At 44.2% G+C, this 22,531-nt stretch overlaps 1 protein-coding gene across 5 annotated transcripts in view; it reads right to left on the bottom strand.

Annotated features, from left to right (window-relative positions):
• The window catches only part of LOC135710982 (uncharacterized), an 825,769-nt gene that overhangs the window by 113,563 nt on the left and 689,675 nt on the right, over nt 1–22,531 (bottom strand). For all 5 annotated transcript variants that reach the window (XM_065233717.1, XM_065233715.1, XM_065233718.1 and 2 more), the window contains 4 exons: nt 20,357–20,662; nt 20,150–20,290; nt 19,916–20,068; nt 19,491–19,621 (listed from right to left, as the gene is read on the bottom strand). In XM_065233717.1, the coding sequence (XP_065089789.1) occupies nt 19,491–19,621; nt 19,916–20,068; nt 20,150–20,290; nt 20,357–20,662 (731 nt within the window). The remainder of the gene's footprint in view (nt 1–19,490; nt 19,622–19,915; nt 20,069–20,149; nt 20,291–20,356; nt 20,663–22,531) is intronic.

Here is a 22,531-nt window from a genome sequence, read left to right as displayed (position 1 = left end):
CGACACCCAAAAATCCTGGCGTGCGCGAGGCTTGCGCTGATCTCATGTGCCTCATTTCATGTGCTACGATTAATGCTAGAACAGCAGAGCTCTAAGTTCTGGAAGGTGTAGGTAAACGAAATACAGGCTGTTGAAACTTGGTTGCTTTGACCGATATTTCATATGCGTTACCACAAACCATTCCTATTTTAGAGGAAAGGTAGCATATCAAGACCAACAATTGAAAAGACCTCAACTCCATTTTGCAAAACAACATAATGAACAGGTCGGGTTCTCCTCTACCCGATTGTGGTTTAGGATTGCGAATGTAGGTTTCGGTTTCCAAGAAAATGGCCTTACAAGGTTTGTTTACAAAATGGAGATGAGGCCATTTCTATTGTTGGTCTTGATATGTTTGCAGTGCTTTTATTCTTGAAATCCTCTAATAGCCAAAGCCAATCATTTACCGATCAATAAGAATATTCTTTGTTTATTTTTTTTCCGGTTCAACACTTAAATGCACTTGCATGACTAACATCTTTTGTCACGTTATTTTCAAAATATGTAATGTACAAAAATTCTACAAAAAGTGTATTGTTTAGAACGGGGATTTGACCGTTGCAAGACGTTCACAAATGTTCAACGTAATTTAACCATGCATCGGCAACACAACTGGTATGCATTGTTAGAAGGGATGTTACGTAATTTGAATAGATTATAACGGAATGCGACGAATGCAGCAATGTTATGGTAAGTCAATGGGTGGAAGAATTTTATGCAGAACATTTGTTTCTTTAACTCAGATGAGCATGTAGACCAGTGCAGTGATGTATTTACAATTCCAATTATTAAGTCTACCGACCTTTTGTTCCGTTCCTTCAAATCGTTTTCTGGTTGGCACGGTACGATCTAGGTGGCTTCTGAGTCAACTATACATAGACGTCAAGAACCATTGCTCTGCGGCATCTTAATCGCTAAGAAGAAATAACCTCTTCGGTTCGATAATGGGCAACCTTGCCTTTGTATACCAACAGTGAGTATGGGGACTAATTCCACAAAGCGACCACCAAGCGCCACCATCTCGCTACAACAAACGGTTGACCAGAAAGTCGTACAGACATCGCTACAACCATCAACAGATCAACCAATCAAATCACCATGTTGCCACCAGAATCGGCGCAGCACCGGAATATGATTCAAAATCTCGTCGCATCCGCTCGTCGGATTGTCAGAGTATATTAAACCATACATTTGGAAAATACCGTGTTGAAAGTTGATCGATCCATTTGAAAAAAAAATATGATATTCAAAAACTTAAGCACATTCTTACGTCATCCTTTTTTTTAGCAACTCTCTAATTCAGATCAGAAGAACATCAGCCAATACTGGTATTTTAATACTTCTTGGCTGTCTAGGGGGCATATTTGAAAGAATATCTTGTCATTTATGCATCTTCAGTAAGTTCATTGAGCTTTTTAAGATTTCGGACAAACCGCTGTGAAATTCCCTAAACTGAAACGAAGATCTCTGAAGTCGTCTATCTCTACGAAATTCCCTGAACTTTTTCAAAATGCCCTGTACTTCTATGAAGTCTAAGAAATTTCCTGAATTTGTACGGAATTATCTGAACTATTTCGAGTCCATGAGACAGTGGTGTCTCGTCCATATGTGCACTTCTTGCACTGCACAGTCTCGAATTTTCAAAAAGTAAAATTTATGTTTCATAAAATTTAAGAGGCAAAAATTAAATACTCAATCAAAACCATTTTTGTCCCCCCTAATTATTGGTTTCATATGGATAGTAACTGAATTGTCCACCACATCACTGGATAGTAGCTGAATTGCTTACCACATCGCTACTCAACCTCCGTTTTACCCGCCACTGAAAGAAAAGTAAGTAAAAACAGAAGCGAGGCATAGCGAGCTTTTTTTCACGTACGGGTACGCTGGGACTTTACCACGTGCAGACAACTTATTTTGGGCTTCAATGGCGTGGCGAATGAGCGACACAAAACCTAAGAGAAGAGGTGACAATACGGGGGCGAAAATGAACCACTTTTCTGTCAAACGTGAACCAGCTCCTGATTGGCCGATTTCATGTGCGTAAGATAGAGATAGAGATAGAGATAGATAAAGATAGAGATAGAGATAGAAATAAAAGAGGAAGAAACCAATTGTCACCTCTTCCTCTTAGCACAAAACAAGCAAGGAATATATGCCTTCGTTCTACCAAAGCCACCGCATGTTTAGTTCTCCCAGTTGAGCACTTTTGCTTGTGCACCAGAAACGCTCGTATTTACAACCAGATCAGTTGTATATGTATTGCATTATCGTAAGCATTATTGCCGATGTGTTAGTGTTTATTTTGTGCACTTCTATCTTTGCACAGTTTAAAGAGAAGATAATAAATTGGCACGTATAGGCAACGTCGCATTTGAGTTTCTCTCTGAATTGATTGAATCTTGGAGAGCCGTAATTCGTTGTATACCTACCTACACGCACACATCGAATTTTTAAATTTTCTCACTACCTGACTGCATTTCATTCAGTAGCCTCAGCGCATTGATGGAATATTGTTCTAACATAGTGCAAAATTAAATAGGAATCATGAAACAGGATATTGTTGATGACGTCCTGAAAAGACCGTTTGCCAGAAGATCCATGAAGGAAAAAATGCTTATTGTGAGAATGGACGTCCCACGGCCAAAGTTGGACAACTTGAAAACGACATGTAAAAGAAATGGTAAAATCAAAACGCAGAACTTTTCCTAAAATGGACAAGTGGAAATTGTTGGTTGTGTCATGCTCGAGGAAATTGCGTGGGAAGTGGAGCATTTCGAGGAAATCGCAATTGGCATCAACTCTACGCTACTGCTTAGGAAACGGTGAGTAACGATGACAAATGTCATAAACATGAGACTTAAAAAGAAAATCAATGTTTCTATGCAAGAGTAAGCGAAACTGGTAGCCGAACTGTTTTCCATCATCATTTCGTTTATTTTTTATACAGGTACCCCCGTCGAAAGATTTGTATCCCATTTTTTTTTATTCTGCATCAAAATTGGCTTCTACTGCTACAGACAAAATATAAATAAAATAGGTGCACAACTAATTAATTTTCTCAAGAGACGACACTGCCATGAGATTTCATCAAAGTGCTCTGAAGTTATAAAAAAGGTCACTGAATAATAAAGAGGTTCCCTGATATCAAACAATTAACTTCTACGGAGATCCCTTAGCTTGTATAAAGTTGCCACTTCTAGTTTTATGAACTTTTCCATGATCTCAGAACTTCAAATAACTTCACTAAATTTAGCTCATGATTTATCTGATATTAATGCATAAAACAAAATATGAAAATAATACCAAAAAAACATTCAAAATCAGGCGCTATTAATCACATTAGCGACAGCAAGAATAGCTTCACTCAGCCCATACTGTCAATTACGAGCTGCAAGGTGTATGAAATGTAGCTGTCATATAACTTTGTCAGGTGCGTAGAAAAAGAGTTACCGATGATGAAACTCTACGAAGTTCACTGAAGTTCGGTTAACTTCTACAAAGTTAGGTGAACTTAAAAAAAATCTGCAATTCAAGAAAGTTTCCTGAATCTTTAAAACTACAAAATTCCTTGCAACTGGGATAGCAGTTCGTACCCTGGTGTAATGACTGTAGGTGCATTGTAAAGCCTGTAGGTGCATTGTAGGCGACCGATAAAGCATGCAAAAACGAAGCCCTGCATTCTCGTCAGAAACGGTTTGTCGAGATTCGATGCGTTTCGAGCAAAAAATATAGGAATCCGATTTAGATCTCCATTGCAATATTTGCTTAGTCCTTCAGCTCCGGAGAGCTTTCAAAGATATTCAGCCTACTAAATAAACATTTTGGAAAACATGGTTTTCGATTCAGATACCGACTGTTGAGTGTGACAAATATGTTGACTTCATCCCAAAACGTACCATCTAGTTTTCTTATTTCTCATGATATTTTCAGGTTACCATACCCATTAAACTATGTCTACACATAATTTCAATTAATTTAACCCAAAGGATCAAATGTTAGAGCAATTTGAGTGTGTGTGTGTGTGTGTGTGGCTTTTAATCGGTAGGGTAAACGCTCCTATAGTTGCGGTACGTTAGAAGCGTTAGGTTCCTATAGTTGTGTAGAAATCAATCAATCAATCCATACACAACTATAGGAACCTAACGCTTCTAACGTACCGCAACTATAGGAGCGTTTCCCCTACACCCTTCACTAGAAGGGACGAACACAGCATGCTTTTTTTTCTAAATATATTTGAACAGTTCTCAAATTTAAGTACATGTTGGAATTAACTAGTGATGTTATCGGCTACAGCTTGACAGGCTGAAAATACTGCTGGATGAAGTCACTCGAATCAATTTCAATCACGAATATATTGTTTTAAAGGGCCCTCCGAGCTACTGGTTCGCTGCCAGCTGCAAAGTATCTTTTCATAATATAATGGTTTCAATTTGATCCACCAAGCTCAATCGGTTCCAAATCAGGCTGATCAATCTCCCAAGTTGCTAATTTGATGGTGAACTCATTCTGCACGGGCTCTTTGAAGTTTATATGGGAATTACTAAAGGGTGTCCACGATGAAATTGCCACACTATGAAATTGCTCTAACTTTTTAACCGTTGGGTAGAATTTAATGAAAATTTGGGTGGATTTAGTTCATAGTGCATTATTTACATCCTGCAAGTTTTAAAGTCCTGTGATCAAAACTCGCGGAAATGGAGTCGAAAGAACAGCTCGTGCGTGATAAAATCTTGCGCATTCATCACAAGAACAAGGATCTCTCGCATCGTTCCATCGCTAAAACGTTGGGAATCGCGAATTCCACGGTGTCGCGAGTGATTAAGCGGTTCGAGGAACGGTTGACCACCGATCGGAAGCCCAGAAGTGAAGGAAAAAGTATTCCGTACAACACCAAAAATCACAACCCCGTAGTTGGGGCCTTCAACCGAAATCCGAACGCCTCCGTTAGGGATGTGGCTAAGAAGCTGCACCTAAGCCGAAGTTTTGTCCAGAAGGCCAAAACTAAGGCTGGGCTTCGAACGTTCTAGGTACAAAAGGCCCCTAATCGCGACGAGAAGCAGAATAAGTCCGCCAAAACCCGTGCCAGGAAGTTGTACCTCAACATGCTGACGAAAGTTGAATGTTGCATCATGGACGACGAAACATATGTGAAGGCCGACTTCAAACAGATCCCCGGCAACCTGTTTTTCACGGCCGAGGATAAGTTCAGCGTTCCGGAGCATGTCCGCACTCAGAAGATGTCCAAATTTGCGAAGAAATTCCTGGTTTGGCAAGCCATCTGCACGTGCGGGAAGCGGAGTGCACCTTTCGTGACCCAGGACACGATGAACGGACAGGTGTACATAAAAGAGTGCCTCCAGAAGCGGCTGCTTCCTCTCCTGAAGGCCCACAACGTCCCAACAATCTTCTGGCCGGATTTGGCCTCATGCCACTACTCCAAGGACGTGCTGAAGTGGTATGCGGACAATAAGGTCAATTTCATGCCGAAAATGTTCAACCCTCCCTACACTCCGGAGCTCCGCCCCATCGAGAAGTACTGGGCGATTATGAAGCAGCACCTTTTTAAACGAGGTAGTGAAGACAGTCGAGGAACTGAAGAAAGTATGGGTTTACATGCAAAAAACGGTTGATTCACAGGTTGTGCAGAATCTTATGGCCGGGGTTAAGGCCAAGGTGCGGGCATTTGCGTATGGACTGTAAATAAAATACGAGTAAAATGGTAAAATGAAGTTTAATAGTTATTTCTCAATCCCTAAAAATTTGATGGCAATCGGATGAAAACTCGAATTTTGCGAATCAATTTTGTGTGTGGCAATTTCATCGTGGACACCCTTTATAAGAAATATTGTCCATCGTGAAATTTTCCCAGCTACAAATTTGTTGAAAACCACTTTCAATTGAATTTCAAGAAAATTAGTTCATTCCGTCTCGCACGCTGAGCCGATCAAGTCGCATCGGTCTCGTTGTACGACACTATCAATTAGTTTTGAGTTTTTCCCCACGCGAGGGTTTTTTCTCGCCAAAGTTAATTGGCATAGTGTTTAGACGACTAGTGCGCGAGTGAGGAAGCCGTTAATGATATGCCGAGTGCTTTCATTACGGTCCAGCTTTAACCCAGCATCATCGCAACATCATCAGCAAAATCATCACCACTATCGGTACATCACCCCACCGATAGCAACAACGAAAGAGCGTCATATTGCCTACCGAGTCGACCGAGGCACACCAGCATCGAGGTTATTGACTCTGCAGCAGTTGGATCAAACAATTATATCTCTCCAGTCTGCTGCCGCCTCAGTGCGTTAGGTATAAATCGTGTCGTTTGTATTGTTCTCGCCAGTATAGCATCTTCCTTGTTTCCCTGGTCCAATATTAGATTGGTGTTTAATTAGGGTGATCCAAAAATCCAATTTTTTTTTCGCTTGATTTTTTTTTTCTTGTTTTTTTTTTATTATTATTTTTGTATTACTTAGGGTGATCCAAAACTCTGTAAATAGTATATAATCATTATTTTTTTTTTTAATTTAATTTTTTTTTTGATTTTTTTTTTCTTTGCATGTATTACTCGTTAGTAGAGTGAAACTATATATATATATATATTTTTTTTTTTTGATATTATTTGAAATTACTGCAATTATTTGTAAATTTTTTTACAAAAAACACCATTGCGGCGATATTTAACCGCAATGGATGAAAATGATAAAGGCGGGGGATGGTCGCTTTCCATCTCAGACGACGAAACTCTTAATTCCACCTCACACGAAAGTCTCGAGGAAGTTGTGGAAATGGAAACCCTTGACGTTCCAGTTGATTCGCTCTCCAGCAAAAATACTGGAGCATATCCCAAGAAAAGGTATCGCCCACAACCCTCTCCCCCACCATCTCCTCCTCGTCCACCTGCACCCCCCACACCATTGCCCCCAAAAACCTCTGCGCTCCCCCGCCTAAAGGCTTACCCAGAAGCCTCGAAAGGCCCATGGGTTGTTTTTTTCCGGCCCAAACAAAAACCTTTGAACATTCCGAGGATCTCTAAGGATCTAACAACACATTTTTCGGCCGTTACCGATATTTTCAAGGTAACACCAATAAAACTGCGCGTTACCGTTGATGACCGGAAGCAGGCTAACCAAATTGTTGCGTGCGAGCTTTTTTCATTGGAATACCGAGTCTACATACCCAGTAGTGAGGTAGAAATTGAAGGAGTGGTCACCGAAGCGAGTTTGACTAGTGATGATTTCTTGGGTCCCGATTCCTTCGGAATCTTTAAAAACCGTGCTCTGCCGAAGGTGAAGATATTGGACTGCCTTCAAATGCAGTCAGTATCCGTAGTAGGCTCCAAAAAAACTTATTCCTTGTCAAACTCGTTTCGTGTGACGTTTTCGGGTTCAGCGTTACCTCACTACGTCGCTATTGGCAAGGTTCGGCTGCCTGTACGCCTGTTTGTACCTCGGGTAATGAACTGCTCGAAATGTAAACAACTTGGTCATACATCGGACTACTGCTCGAACAAACCACGCTGCGATCAGTGTGGCGAGCAACATCAAGAGGGCCCTTGCGGTGCTCCTCCAAAATGCGTGTACTGCAAGGAGAGCCTGCATACCCTGACTGACTGCCCGAGGTATAAACAGCAGGGAGACAAAATTAAGCGGTCTCTGCAAGCTCGCTCCAAGAGAACAATAGCAGAACTCTTGAAGAATACCGCTTCATCTTCTCAGACCACACAAAAAAACAGTAACACGTTCTCCATTTTGCCAGTTGATGATCTAGACTCTGACTCAGAGGGCGGTGAGGGTAGTCCGTTTGTCTTTAAAGGCAATACGAGAAAACGAGCAAAACAACACACCACCGAAAAGCCTCGTAAGGCCACTCGTACGGACCACCCTTCCACCTTGGAAAATTCAAGAGGTAACGGAAATACACCGAAACCCATTCCACCGGGTTTTAAACCTTGTAATTATGACAAGAACTTTCCGTCACTTCCAGGATCATCTAAAACCCCAGATGTCCCAGTTTTTCGGCCAGAAAAGCAGCTGAATAATCAGCAAGAACATGCCCCCATGTTCACGTTTTCTGGTATTGTGGATAGCTTCTTCAGTATATTCAATGTCTCTGACTCAACGAGGAGCATTATTAATTTAGTGCTGCCAATGGTGAAAACTCTTTTGAAGCAACTAGCTTCTAGGTGGTCCTTCCTTGCATCGATCATATCTTTCGATGGATAATTCTCCGAATGAGGTCGGGGATATGATCTCTGTTCTTCAGTGGAACTGTAGAAGTCTTATGCCAAAACTTGACACATTTAAATTTTTAGTTAACAACTCACTTTCTGATGCATTTGCCCTTTGTGAAACATGGCTCTCTTCAGACAACGATCTTGCTTTCCACGATTTCAACATTATTCGCCTTGACCGCGCAGATTCGTATGGAGGGGTGCTTCTGGGGATCAACAAGCTCCATTCCTTCTACAGAATCGATCTGCCTTCGGTGACAGGCATTGAAGTTGTTGCATGTCAGGTTAATATTCGAGGTAAATGCCTCAGTATTGCCTCAGTATATCTTCCACCGCGAACTGCGATTTCTCGTCAAAGTTTCTCGGATATCTGCACGGCTATGCCGGAGCCACGGTTGATCTTGGGAGATTTTAACTCTCACGGTACAGGCTGGGGGGAACTGTACGACGACAACCGCTCAACCTTGATATACGACATGTGCGACTTCTTCAAAATGACAATTCTGAACACCGGGGAAGCAACACGAGTAGCCAAACCTCCAGCAAAAATAAGCAGATTAGACCTCTCACTTTGTTCGAGTTCACTATCGTTGGATTGCTCGTGGAAAGTAATTCAAGATCCCTACGGTAGTGACCATTTGCCAATCAAAATTTCTATTACCAATGGTTCATCTTCTACTCGTTCGGTCGACATCGCGTACGATCTTACAAAAAACATTGACTGGCGAAAATTCGCGACCGCGGTTCTTGATGCCAGCCAATCGGTTGACGTACTTCCTCCGCTGGACGAGTACTCCTTTCTCGCGCGTCTTATCATCGATTCTGCGCTGCGAGCACAGACGAAACGTGTTCCGGGTATTTCCGTCCGCAAGCGACCTCCCACCCCGTGGTGGGATAAGGATTGCACCGACGCGAACAGCGAGAAGTCCGCCGCGTTTAAACGGTTCCGCAAACACGGCAAGGTCGGGGATTTCGAGCGGTACACCGACCTCGAGAAAACTTTTAAGGACTTAATTAAAGCAAAAAAACGCGGTTACTGGCGTCGGTTCGTCGATGGTTTGTCGCGAGAGACTTCCATGAGAACACTCTGGAATGTCGGCAGGAGAATGCGAAACGCGTCATCACCGATTAACGAAGACAAGGAGTACTCGGACAGTTGGATATTCAGCTTCGCGCGGAAAGTTTGCCCGGATTCGGTGTCGGTTCAAACCAACGTTCGTGATCGTCCGTCGGGTAATAACGAAATAGATTCCCCGTTTTCGATGGTGGAATTCTCACTTGCTCTCCTTTCATGTAACAATTCAGCTCCAGGAATGGATAGAATCAAGTTCAACTTGCTTAAAAATCTCCCAGATGTCGCGAAGAGACGCTTGTTGAACTTATTCAATCAATTTCTGGAGCACAACATTGTTCCGGATGACTGGAGGCAAGTAAGAGTTATCGCCATTCGAAAACCCGGTAAACCCGCGTCGGATTATAACTCGTACCGTCCCATCGCGATGCTGTCCTGTATACGGAAATTGTTGGAGAAAATGATTCTTTTTCGTCTAGACAAATGGGTCGAGTCGAATGGTTTACTTTCAGATACGCAATTTGGATTTCGGAGAGGCAAAGGAACGAGCGACTGTCTTGCGTTGCTTTCAACTGAAATTCAACTGGCCTATGCGCAAAAACAGCAAATGGGTTCAGTTTTCTTGGACATTAAGGGGGCTTTTGATTCTGTTTGTATCGATGTCCTTTCGGATAAACTCCACTATAGTGGGCTTTCACCAATTATGAACAACTATTTGAGCAACTTGTTGTCTGAGAAATATATGAGCTTTTCTCATGGAAACTCGACAACTTCACGAATTAGTTACATGGGTCTCCCCCAGGGTTCATGTTTAAGCCCCCTTCTTTATAATTTTTATGTAAAAGACATTGATGGTTGTCTTGATGAAAATTGCTCGCTAAGGCAGCTTGCAGATGACGGCGTTGTATCCGTTATAGGGCCAAGTGCACCGGACCTGCAAGGACCATTGCAAGATACCTTAGACAATTTGTCTACTTGGGCTATGAAGCTGGGTATCGAATTCTCTCCGGAGAAAACTGAGTTGGTTGTTTTTTCTAGGAAGCATCATCCTGCACAGTTACAGCTTCAACTAAAGGGTAAAACAATCACTCAAAGTATATCTTTCAAGTATTTAGGTGTCTGGTTCGATTCCAAAAGCACATGGGGAAAACATATTGCGTATGTGAAACAAAAATGCCAACAAAGAATCAATTTTCTTCGTACAATCACTGGAACTTGGTGGGGAGCACACCCGGAAGATCTGATCAGGTTGTACCGAACAACCATCTTGTCGGTTCTAGAGTACGGAAGCTTCTGCTTTCAATCCGCGGCGAAAACACATATCCTGAAGCTGCAACGGGTTCAATACCGTTGCCTCCGAATCGCGCTTGGCTGTATGCACTCGACGCATACGATGAGCCTCGAAGTACTCGCGGGTGTTCTCCCACTGACAGATCGTTTCGCTGAGCTGTCTTTCCGGTTCCTCATCCGTTGTGAAGTATTGAATCCTTTGGTAATAGAACACTTTGAGAAGCTGCTCGACCAAAATCCTCAAACAAGATTCATGAGTTTGTACTATGAGTACATGACGCTGGAGGTTGGTCCTTCTTCATTAATCTCCAATCGTGATTGCTTCCAAGCCTTCTATAGTTCCTCTGTAAATTTTGATCTGACCTTGATGCAAGAAATCCATGGAATACCAGATCACCATCGGTCGATGGTTGTTCCCTCAATTTTTGCAATCAAGTACCACCATGTAAGTAACGATAAAAGATTTTTCACAGATGGGTCAACCATAAATGCTTCCACTGGATTTGGTGTATTTAATCAATTTCATAGCGCCTCCTATAAACTGCAGAAACCATGCTCCGTATACGTTGCGGAACTCGCAGCTATATTTTACGCAGTAGAGCGAATTGCCTCACTACCTTCTGACCATTATTTCATTTTTACGGATAGTCTTAGCTCATTGGAGGCTATTCGTTCAATGAGGCCGATGAAGCACTCCTCGTATTTCCTGCCTGAAATACGATCTAAACTGAGTACTTTATCTAACTGCTCCTATACTATCACCTTAGCTTGGGTCCCATCTCATTGCTCAATTCCGGGTAATGAGAAAGCGGACTCGCTTGCTAAGGTGGGCGCTATGGAAGGCGATATTTTTGATCGACAAATCGCCTTTGCGGAATTTTTCTCAATTACCCGTCAGCACGTCCTCACCAACTGGCAACAAAAATGGAATGAGAGTGATCTGGGAAGATGGTTACATTCTATTCTCCCACAGGTGTCGAACAAGCCATGGTTCAAAGGATTGGACATGAGCCGTGACTTTATACGTGTCATATCAAGGCTCATGTCCAATCACTACTCGTTAAACTCGCATTTCTTCCGAATCGGGCTCGCAGGCAGCAATTTGTGCGCTTGTGGTAGTGGCTATCACGATATCGACCACGTGCTTTGGTCATGCACCCTACATTGTGTTGCTAGATCCGAGTTATCCGCATCCCTCAGGGCCCGAGGAAAACAACCTATGCGGCCCGTTAGAGACATCTTGGCGAGCCGAGATCTCGAATATTTTAATTTAATTTATGTGTTTTTAAAACGGATCGATCTGAGGATTTAGTAGTTAGTGTCATCTTGTGTTCCCCCAAGTTGTTAGCTGCCCATCGGTGTACCCCCATGTTTGTCTTTTTCGTCAGTTGGTCGCTTAGTTCGAGATAAAAAGCACATTGCTCTCCAAACCTTGTGTTCTCAATCCCTACCCTGCCATCCATTTGTTACAATTTGTTACCCCTAACCTCGAGATAGCCGCGAGTAATCGGCCCCCGCTTTACTAACGTTAGTTTTAAGAAATTTTGTCATCCAAACAATGAATATCGGCTCCGCAAAGCTACGGCAAATGAGCCTGGAAAAATAAACGCATTTAAAAAAAAAAAAAAAAAAAAATTAGTTATTAATTAATTTCCAAGTTGATAACTTTCTGGTAGGATTGATCGGCTGCTTTCACTGCCGAATAAAATTCCTATTATAGCTAATTATCCTAACGTTCAATTTTTCAAACTACAAAGGGCCAAGTGCAGAATGAGTTCGCATCCTAATGAGATCAAATTTTGTGAGAATGATCAGGAGCTGATTTGAAATTGTTTGAACTTGGTGGAGCAAAATCAATATTTTGAACGATTAAAATTCCGTGCGCATGGATCGGTAGCAAATAACCCCGCTGGTTCGTAATCTTCCGCTTGCAATACTTCTATAAAACCGCAATTTCTCAACGCTCAAAAACTGAATACCAACTGATTCAAATCAATCAGCTGTACCAGCAACACGAGAATGTGACATGACTTCTCGATCAACAGTTCTCCGTTGTTTTCTTTATCACCAACCAGCCACTTTTAGCATGCACGCGGACGTAGGTACGCTGCCAATCTCCCTGGAGCTCGCTGAGCTTGACTCATGAGACACAGCACATGTGACACGAATGAGGCACGTAGGCACAAAAAAGAGACCTAATAGAAAGCGTGTCTCTATTACGCGGGATGGATGCACGTGTACATTAACTCTTCCACGGCAACATAAACGAATTTCTCGCTAAGCTCGCAGCAAAGTTCGACAGAAGATGATGTTAGCTTGCGCCTGAAACAAAACACACAATGGGAAAATCATTTGCAGTCGAGTTATTCGTGAAAGAGAAAATCGATGACGAGAATCGATCAACAATGATAGGCCCTTTTCTCGTTTTGCGCGAGATATCACACTTCCTAATGTTTTTGAAAAAAAAAACCATGGAGCTCTAGGATCAGTTTCATGGTTGGTTCACTTTAAAGGATCTTTCGGATCTTCCGGAAGACGGTCCCTTGGCCATCCGGGACCATGTTTATGCCACGACCCTAAATTATGTATTTCTTTTATCACACTTCCTAATGTTTTTGAAAAAAAAAAAAACCCGGAGCTCTAGGATCAGTTTCACAGATGAACCAATTTTACGGATGTTCCGGATCTTTCGTAGTCATCCGGGTCCATTTTTATGTGACGACTCCAAATTATTTCTTATATCACAGTTCCAAATGTTTTCGAAAAAAAAAAAAACAGTGGAGTTCTAGGATCAGTTTCATGAATGAACCACTTTTACGGCTGTTCCGGATCTTTCTGAGCACGGTCCCATCGCTATCCGGGTTCGTGTTTATGTCACGTACCCATTTTTTTCTTATATCACAGTTCCTAATGTTTCAAAACAAAAAAAAACGTCGGGCTCTATGATCAGTTTCGTTGAGTGACCAATTTTACGGATGTTCCGGATCTTGCGGATAAACGTTCCGTTGTCTCCAGGATCCATATATACTATGAACTAATTATGAACATTTGTGCCCATTAATCTAAATTATGGCTCTTAAGCCTCTTGCAAAATTCATAAAAAAAAATCTTTAAAAAAATAGTGCAACGACTCTTTTCGCTTTAAAAAAAAAGCAGATGACCCTATTTTCAATCTTTTTACTTTCAAAATAATCTACTGACCCCAGGAATTCAAGAGATACCACAGTTTTTGAAACTCATCAAGAAATGGCAAAGTTATGCCATTACAAACTTGCCGTTACACGTTTTTCGGAGGCATCGTATTCGGAGTGTTGACATGTTCGTTCACTGGTGCCGCTCGAACAAGCTAGTCAGCAGCGACCCCATAATTTATGAATACCACATCGATGATACTGTTTTTAGTATAGTTGTTTATGAATTTATTTTATAAGGCTCAAACGAATTTACTTTTCAGAGTCGAGGATTCTTGGTCACTATACAATACATCTTAAAACTATCTTGACCATAAACACAATGAACACTTTATCTTCCGCTTTCCAAAAAGCCTCCTCCATCAGAACTGGAGCCACTTTCATTAGTTTCATTGTATGGAATCTACGCCAACGAGGATCAGAGCGCTTCTATTGCAGCAATGGACGCAAAACGTGGTCAGCACTCACACACACATCACTAAACGGTTGCTTTCCAAAGTCGACGACGCATCGACCGAAAGAACTGCTGATGAAGAACAATGAGAAGGACCACACAATAGTTGCTGCCGAGAAAACAGACGATCGCGTGGCACACATCGAGAGTTTCCTGCTTTTGTCGACAGCCGAGTGAACACTGAGTTTTTTATATAGATACTATAGATTCCATAGATAAGTGGAGGTAAAGTAGAATGTAGCCAAACGAGCTGTCAGTTAGTGTAGCCAAACGAGCATGACGTCAGCATGAACTTTTCTGCGGGAGAAGTATTGTAATTTTATGAGCACAAAACGCTTTCCACACTCCACATTTCGATTTATTTCGCGTAAAACGGAAGAAGGGAATATAATGCAAACCACTGCTCGATTCATTGTTGCAAAGATTTCCTTTGCACTTAATTTTGAACTGTTGCGCACGAAACAAAACAAACTGCACAACGAAGAGCTCTATGATAGCATGCACATTTTTCACGGATGCCAGTAAGATCGTTTATTTTGCATGGTTGCCAAAAAAACTTTTTGTGCCTCCGCTTATCTATGGAATCTATAGTATCTCTAATTTTTTAGCAGAGTGGATCAAGTGACGGGTCTTGGTGTCGTATTGGACTCGAAGCTTTCCTTTCATTCCCATTATGCGTCGATTATTTCCAAGGCTAATCGTTTGCGCTCAGAAGCCTACCGTGGCGTGTTCCTTTGAAAGGCGATCAACGCAGCCAAGGTCGAGGGGTCGTAACCAAGCAGATTACTGACGTTCTCCGGGAGTCCATGTTGTTCGCGTAGCTTTTGGAACTCCGGGCAGACACACAGCACGTGTTCCACCGAGGCGGGGATGCTGCAGATTGAACCGACCTTGCGGAAAGGTGTCCCACCGAAATTACAGGAAATCCTCGCATGGCCGGTCCGGAGTCTTGGCTGTCCGGCCAAAAGCGTACGGTTCCCTTGATCTTCCTCAGGAAAGTGGTCTACGACTGGCACCATTCCTGCTGCCAGGCTTCCATAATGGTATTCACAATCCAACGCCTGTCGTCGAGGAGGGGTACGTTCCTGGTGTAGCGGGGACGGGATGCGCCAGATCCCGCCAGTCTGTCCGCAGCCTCGTTTCCGGGAACACCGCAGTGTCCGGGCATCCACGTTAAGACGGTTGAAGGTGGGGCGTACCATGTAATGGCTTGTATCCAGGAGTGGCTCGGGGCTTCGGCTTCCAGTGCTTGGATGACGCTGTGTGAGTCAGTTAATACGATGATCGGTTGATCTGCCACGGAGTGATGGCTGCGTCTAGAATAGCTGCGGCTTCAGCGGAAAAGACGGAACACTCCTCCGGTAGACTTTGACTCGTTGCAGTGTTCGGTCCTGCCACTCCGAGTCCAGCCCGCGACCGCGATCCGTCCGTAAAACGATGAACGTGCCCCGGATAACCCGACCCGAGAAGCTCTGCAACAGAACGTCTCAAAGCTACAGAGTTATCTCCGGCGTTGAATCCACTCTCAATCCGCTTATCTATTTTGACGACGTTTGATCGCCAACTCTTCTCTCCATGCCAGTGGACCTTGGCCCCCGGGGGGAGGTCACGGTTGGCTGCAGTGCGGAGGGCTCTGTTCCCTTCGTTGAGGAGAAAGATCCTTTCATTCCCGGATGTCTTAGCAGCGAGGGCAGCGGCTTTCGAAGCAATGGCTGCAGCAGATCGATAGTGGAAAGGGAGGATTCCGATTTCCAGTCATGCGGCGTCTGCAGGCGTGGAAGGGAGAAGGCCGGATACGATGCGTGCGTAGGTATTGTATACTGGAGCGAGGGTGTGATTAAGCTTCTCAGTGGCTAAGCAGGTTATTCCGAGGCCGTAGAAAAGTCGACTGTCGATAACAACCCGAGTGACACGAAGGCGGATCTCACGGTTGTTGGAGCGATGCGGGCGGGAGATTGTCCTGTCTATGTTGATGCGGCTACGACAGTTTTCTTTCACCATCCTGAAGTGCTGGTTGAAGCTCAGGGTGCAATCCAGTACTACCCCCAGAACACGCACTGTGTTCTTGAGCGGAATTGGGTGATCTTGGATGGTGATCGGTGGTCCTCAAATCAGATGGCCCAAGTGACAGATATGGCACCGTACACTCTTCGGGGCGGAGAACTGGAAACCAACCGAAAGCGCCCACCTGCTGACGGTGGAGACTGCTGCTTAAGCTATGTTTCTGGTCCGCTTAGTCGTTCGTTCCGTTACGACGATGAGTATGTCGGTGGCATAAATGATTACGTGCACGTTCTTGGGCAATCGGCTGAACTCCGTTCATTGCCATCAGGAATAGCGTTACCACTATGACGGATCCCTGGGGCACTCCAGTTTCTTCGCGGAACGGATCCGAGCGAATGTTCCCGACGGTCACCTGGAAGGTACGATCATGGTGATGACACCAGTTGTCCATGTCCTGTTGAACGCCTTTGAAATATCAAGGGAGACTAAATAACTCAGCATGGTGACCGTTGTCCTGGGCTTCCTTAAGTACATTTCCGAGGGCTGAAAAGTAAGTGGAGGAGCCGCGTCCTTGCCGGAATGCATGCTGCCGATTTACCATTCGCTCCATCACTTTTGCCGCGCAGCAAGTGATCGCAATCGGCCTAAAGGAGGAGGCTTCTTCACTCGCCGTGTTGTTCTTCGGAATGGGCACAACCAAGCTTTGTTTCCAGAGGTCCGGATACGAGTCAGTGAGCCATAGATCGTTCAAGAGGGCGAGTAGCCTCGTTTTTCCGTCGAGGGAGAGGTTTTTTAATACCACTACTGCTGCCGAGGACAAATGGGAGTTCCCGGAAGGTAAGAGCTTCGTTGATCTGGAGAGCAGGAACATCGGGTGGAATTCGCAAGTCGCGAATGCTGCTTGTGGAAGGTTTGACGCGCTGGACGAAATCGCTGTCGTAGCCACTGACAGCAGACAGGCCGGCAACACATTTCCGAAGACAACAAATCAAGAAGACTGGCAACTTTGCCAAAATTCAAGCGACAGATACAGTAGCGCTGCACTTGAGTGAAGGTGGAAGCAACGCATAGAAAATGAGCAAATACACAAACCCTTCGTCTGAGGATATAATCTTTGCTATCAAATTCGTTCGAAGCATTTACCTTTGTACTGCGATTGTACCTGTCTCATAGCGTTCGTATGAGAAAATGGAAGAGTTGCCAGTCTTCTTGATTTGTTGTCTTCGATATTTTCCTAATTCGTCGGCGATGTCCTTCGGTTCTGAGATCGAGGTGCCATGAGCTTGGATAGTAGGTGGAGTAGACCGCCGGTTGCCACTCAGAGCGTTGACGCGATTCCACAATTCACTCGATGATTGGGATTCGTCGATTGAATCCAAGAAATCCATCAGCTAGATCGCTTTGCGTCACGGATCACCTGTCTGCACGATAGATGGCGTTCTCGGTAAAACTTCAGCGCTTCCGCCCTACCAGGGTCGTCTAAGGCGAGACGCTTAAACCGGCGTAAAGCTTTGCGTCGCGCTTTCACCGCACATTTGGTATCCTCGTTCCACCAACGTAGGGCTTTTCGCCCGGGTCCGCTACCCGTCCTTGGGATAGATATTATTATTATTATTTAGCTTTATTTAGGAGGCTTTCAGCCTTAGGCTGGTTCGCCTCCAAATTTGGGATAGATACTGTTGCAGCTTCGTAGAGTACTTCCGTGAAACTTGAGATGTCGTTCGGATCGCGTTGCTGACGGAGAGCGTCAGATGTCTCCCTGACGGCGTCCCAGTTGGCTTCCTCGTAGCGCCATCTGGGTCTCCGAGTCGTTGGAGGGGCCGCGCCTACGGAAAGCTGTATACGGATCGGGTAATGGTCACTACAATGCAGGTCGTTACTGATATTCCACTGTGTCCTGTTCGCGATAGATCAGCTGGCAGTGGCAATGTCGATCGCGGTGGTGTGCCGTCCATTAAAAAAGGTGGGAGCGCCGTCGTTCAGCACCGCCAGGTCCTCACTCTCGAAGATGTTCGCCAGAGTAGAACCTCTGGGGTCTGGGCGGGGGCTGACCCAGTCCGGATGGTGCCCATTGAAGTCACCGACGATGAGCCGTGGTTCCGGAAGCTTGGAAATAGCTGCACTTTAGTCTCCATCTAAGTTGGCTATTCGTCCGCAGGGCAGGTACGTACAGCCGATAGCTAAGTTAGCGGCGTTCTTGAAGCGAAAGCCAACGATTGGTAGGTCGGTTTGGAGGTTAAGAACTTGGTGTTGAATGCTCCTAAGCCCCGCTGAGGAGAGGTGTAGGCATTCCATTTACGGTGTCGTAGATGCTAGGTACGTTCGTGCGACTGGTGGCGTCGATTTCGTCGGTCAAGACCGTGTCCTTCAGAGCTTCACCAAGGATAAGTGGAGGCGTTCCATCCAACAAATGCGAAGATGGCACATCGGGAAGAACCACCGGTGGGCTCGAGCAGCAGACCGAATAAAAAATTCCACCCATCCAAGGCAGGGGTAATCCCGCGGGAGAATGGATGTTTTGGCAGGTTTGCGGATAGGCGATCTCGTTGGCGGAAATATTGGCTGGTTGTGAGCAGGTGACCCTGCCTGGCTCCGGTTCGATTGGGACCAAGCCCCACCAAGCAGAGGTGGAGGTTTTTCATCTACGGTGTCGTATACGCTAGATACGTTCACACGACTGGTGTCGTTGCTTTCGTAGACCATGGGATCCGTACTTGACGGCTCGTTGCGTTAATTAATGGCTGCGCTATGATTTTTCAAACATTGCAAGTTTGCTGGTACACATTTTACCGGAGGCATCCTGTTCGTAGTGTACATGGTATATCAGTTTTCAGGAATATTTGCATAGATGGTTGAAAATATGACAAAAATCTTTAGAGTCAAGTGTTGATTTCGGCTTTGAATGGGTACTAATTTAAGGTTCCCTGTCACCAAACATGAATCCTTCCTTCATTAGAAAAATTGTATCTACCGTAGATTCCAGGCGTGAAAAGTTCACAAATTGAATCATTTAACTGATTTATAAATATGCGAAAGAATGGAATGGTTCCTATTTTCATATACAGACTTTCCTTGGATAGATGAAAACTTCATAGTATCGTAGTCATGACTCCTTCGTCCCTCCCAACATTGTCTGCTACCTTCCAAAGCAATAAATTAAACTTGTTTCACCATTATCAATTCCATCGTCAATGATTTCACACTTACTCAGCATTGGTTTCCGGCGTCGGCAGATCTCCGATTGTCGTCAGTGTCAGCGTCGACCAGTACAAACTGCCGAGGTACTTCCTGGTAAGCGTAGCATAGTCTCCCGGCCGATACGGGTAGACCCAGTCTCCCTGCGAAATGAAATGAATATGAGAAAACCAAATCACCCGTTGAAATCAGTGAAGCAGAACAGATTTTCACTTTCGTGCCGCCGCCGCCGTCGGCAGAGCAAATAAAAAAAAATGAGAATCACGTTCCTAGAACATGTGGCTGAATGTGTTCTCGTCCCGTTCACATGGGAGGTGAAAGCGGTTTATTATCACATACATGGGTGCCGATGATGGTGCCACCCCCGCACCAACCGTATGATTCATATGTTCCGCGCTATCGATCCTGCCGAGAGCGATGAAAACGACGAGACTTACCTGAAAGCCTTCCGCCTCGGAGAGCAGAAAGTAGAAGCACCCGAACCAGTGTGCCAGGATGAGCAGAATGTGAATCAAGTTTACGACCCGCCACAGATTGGGCCAAACCGTTCGGCTCTCGACGATGTAGTAATACTTTATTGCACGATAAACCTGCCGAAATGGGGGTGGAGGAAAAAAGGAGGAAAATAAATCATTCATCTTGCGCTTATTAAATGGGTTGATTCAACCGACCTTAAAAAAGCGAGGAAATCGCAGCAAGGGCTGTGTACCGAGGCGAATTTGTAAGATATCTAAAGGTACTAAAGTTGCTAAATCTAGGAGAAATTCACTCGAATGAAGGTAGTGGCCCGCCAGTTTCCGCGAGTCATAGACCTATTGGGAGAATAAACAGTGTCGTAAAGATGCCGAATCAGTAGACCCATTAATGAAAATACCTACCATCAGTCCCTGTTCGAGATAGCCCGTCCGCAGCTGGACAACTACGTCTAGTATAAAAACGACATCGGTAATACAATCACAGCTCAGCCAAAATCGGAACGCGTTCGACTGCAGTTCCGGAAAGCTCTGGCGCACGATCAGCGTCCACAGGTTGTACAGGATCCCAATGGTCACCACCATCAGCCAGTAGAAGTAGAAGTTTTCGTCCGGATTGACGACGGATTTTGGGATCTTGAGACGCCGCCGGCGGCGTGCCGTTTTGTCTGGGTCGGCTGCACCCTCCGAGCCGGTATCCTCGACCGTTTCCTGGGCAGGTTTTGAAACGAAAGCGAGGGGAAAATATGAAATGGTTAAGAAATGCTATCGTAGGTTCATGAGATTTAAAGTTCGATAATAAGGTAAAAGTATTTAGGTGATATCTGTTGAGAAAATAACCACTATTCATTTAGTCATTTTGAAAAAGATTTAAGTGTTTTCAATGCCATTTTGGTATTTTAAGGATGTTTTTACACATTTTAAACAAGGTTGCACGATACTTATTCCAGGTAAAAAAAAAGTTTTGACGTTGGATAACGTCTTTCGGCAACATACGGGGGTACAAAATTGAAAACAGTCATTTTGCATGCGTTACGAAAAATTAAAAGATTTTGAACGATAATAACTCAACCGTCTCTCGATAGATTTACGAGATAGTGGCATCAATCGATTGGAAATATTTCTAGCAATTTGCTGAATGTTTCAAAACTATTGATTTTATTCTGTAAACTATTGAAAAATGGTTAAAAGTAAACCATTGTCTAAAGATGGTGAAAATCGATTGATTTTTTTTATATTCTTATACTTTCTCCAACCGAGACATCAGATGCGAGTATCTGACACCTCTGTTATTTTCTGTTCTACTATATAAGCGTCCAACAAGGTCGCCCGTTCCATCATTGTCTATCCGATCGCCGACCCAGCAGCAGAGCAGCAGAGCAGCAGTACCAGAGCAGCGGAAGCAGAGCAACGGCAGCAGAGCAGCGGCAGCAGAGCCTGGGGGCGAAAAGGCAACTACGCCGAGTGCGTTGGTGCCAGTGCTCCGGTATACTGGGCCGCCGTCATGGAATGCCCAGCTGCTGCAGTTCTCAGTCGGTCGTATTCACCGTCTGCTCCGCAAGGGCAACTACGCCGAGCGCGTTATAAAAATGGCCACTACATTATCAAGAAAGAGTTTAACGATTAATTTTCTAATGCCTTTCCGACACTTGAATATCGAAAGTTGAATCTTCGCAGAGCCATAGATTCCATTTTTATTGCATTTCTACAAAAATTATTTCAGAATCGAACTCGTCTTCGCAGACTGTGTGAAGAAGAACGATGCATCATCGAGCACAACCAGTTCCGTTCCAAAATCGTCCTCATCACAACCTCCAAAACAACCATCTACCCTCTCGACATCTCGAGTGGATTTCCCGGTTCATCATACCACCTAGCGCTGTTCTACTGATTGGTAATAATATTTACCCGGAGTTCACCGCACTCGTGGTTGAAGCAAAGCGCCCGGCATGCAAACCGCTCATCAAAATCGCCATCGCCATCCGGTACCCATGCTCGGCATAACCATCATTCCAAAACCACAACCAATAATTCGACAAAGAGTTAGTTCTGAAGACAATTTCTTTCCAGAATATCACAGTTACACTTAAATTTGGAGACTATACTGGGGTGTGGGAACGCTGGAAGGGGAGATGCTGTCTGTCTTCGAACTACCAACATCATTCCAAAGCTCCTCCAGGGCGACAGAGTAGAGCAAACCCAACAACATCAGCCCAACAAAACGGCCCTTTTCAGGGCCACCAAGCTTTCGCAAAAGAGACATTAAGGAATATCCCTAAAATATATTATACACAATTAAGTACAACACATAACAGACGTTATCCAACGCCAACCCTGAGGTCGTATCTAGTATACAGGGTGCGTGACGAATTTTTGGCAGTAAATGGCATATTTGATAAAAAATACACCAGTTAGTTATTCTAGCAATGAATTTTGTGCGATTTATTTTCTTTCGCAACATATGGAAGTTGTAAGTAAATTTATTCAAAAAAAATTGCCTTCCCTTTCGACGACTGTAGTTAGACGCTTCCGGAAACTGCAGTATGCACGTTTTAAAATGTTTCGATCCATAGATGTCAT

Source organism: Ochlerotatus camptorhynchus, unplaced genomic scaffold, assembly GCF_037179485.1.
Source record: "Ochlerotatus camptorhynchus isolate MF236.1 unplaced genomic scaffold, CSIRO-AGI_Acam_v1.1 ptg000412l, whole genome shotgun sequence".
NCBI lineage: Eukaryota > Metazoa > Arthropoda > Insecta > Diptera > Culicidae > Ochlerotatus > Ochlerotatus camptorhynchus.
Note: the sequence above shows the minus strand (reverse complement) of the source record. Positions and strands in the feature narration are given on the sequence as shown.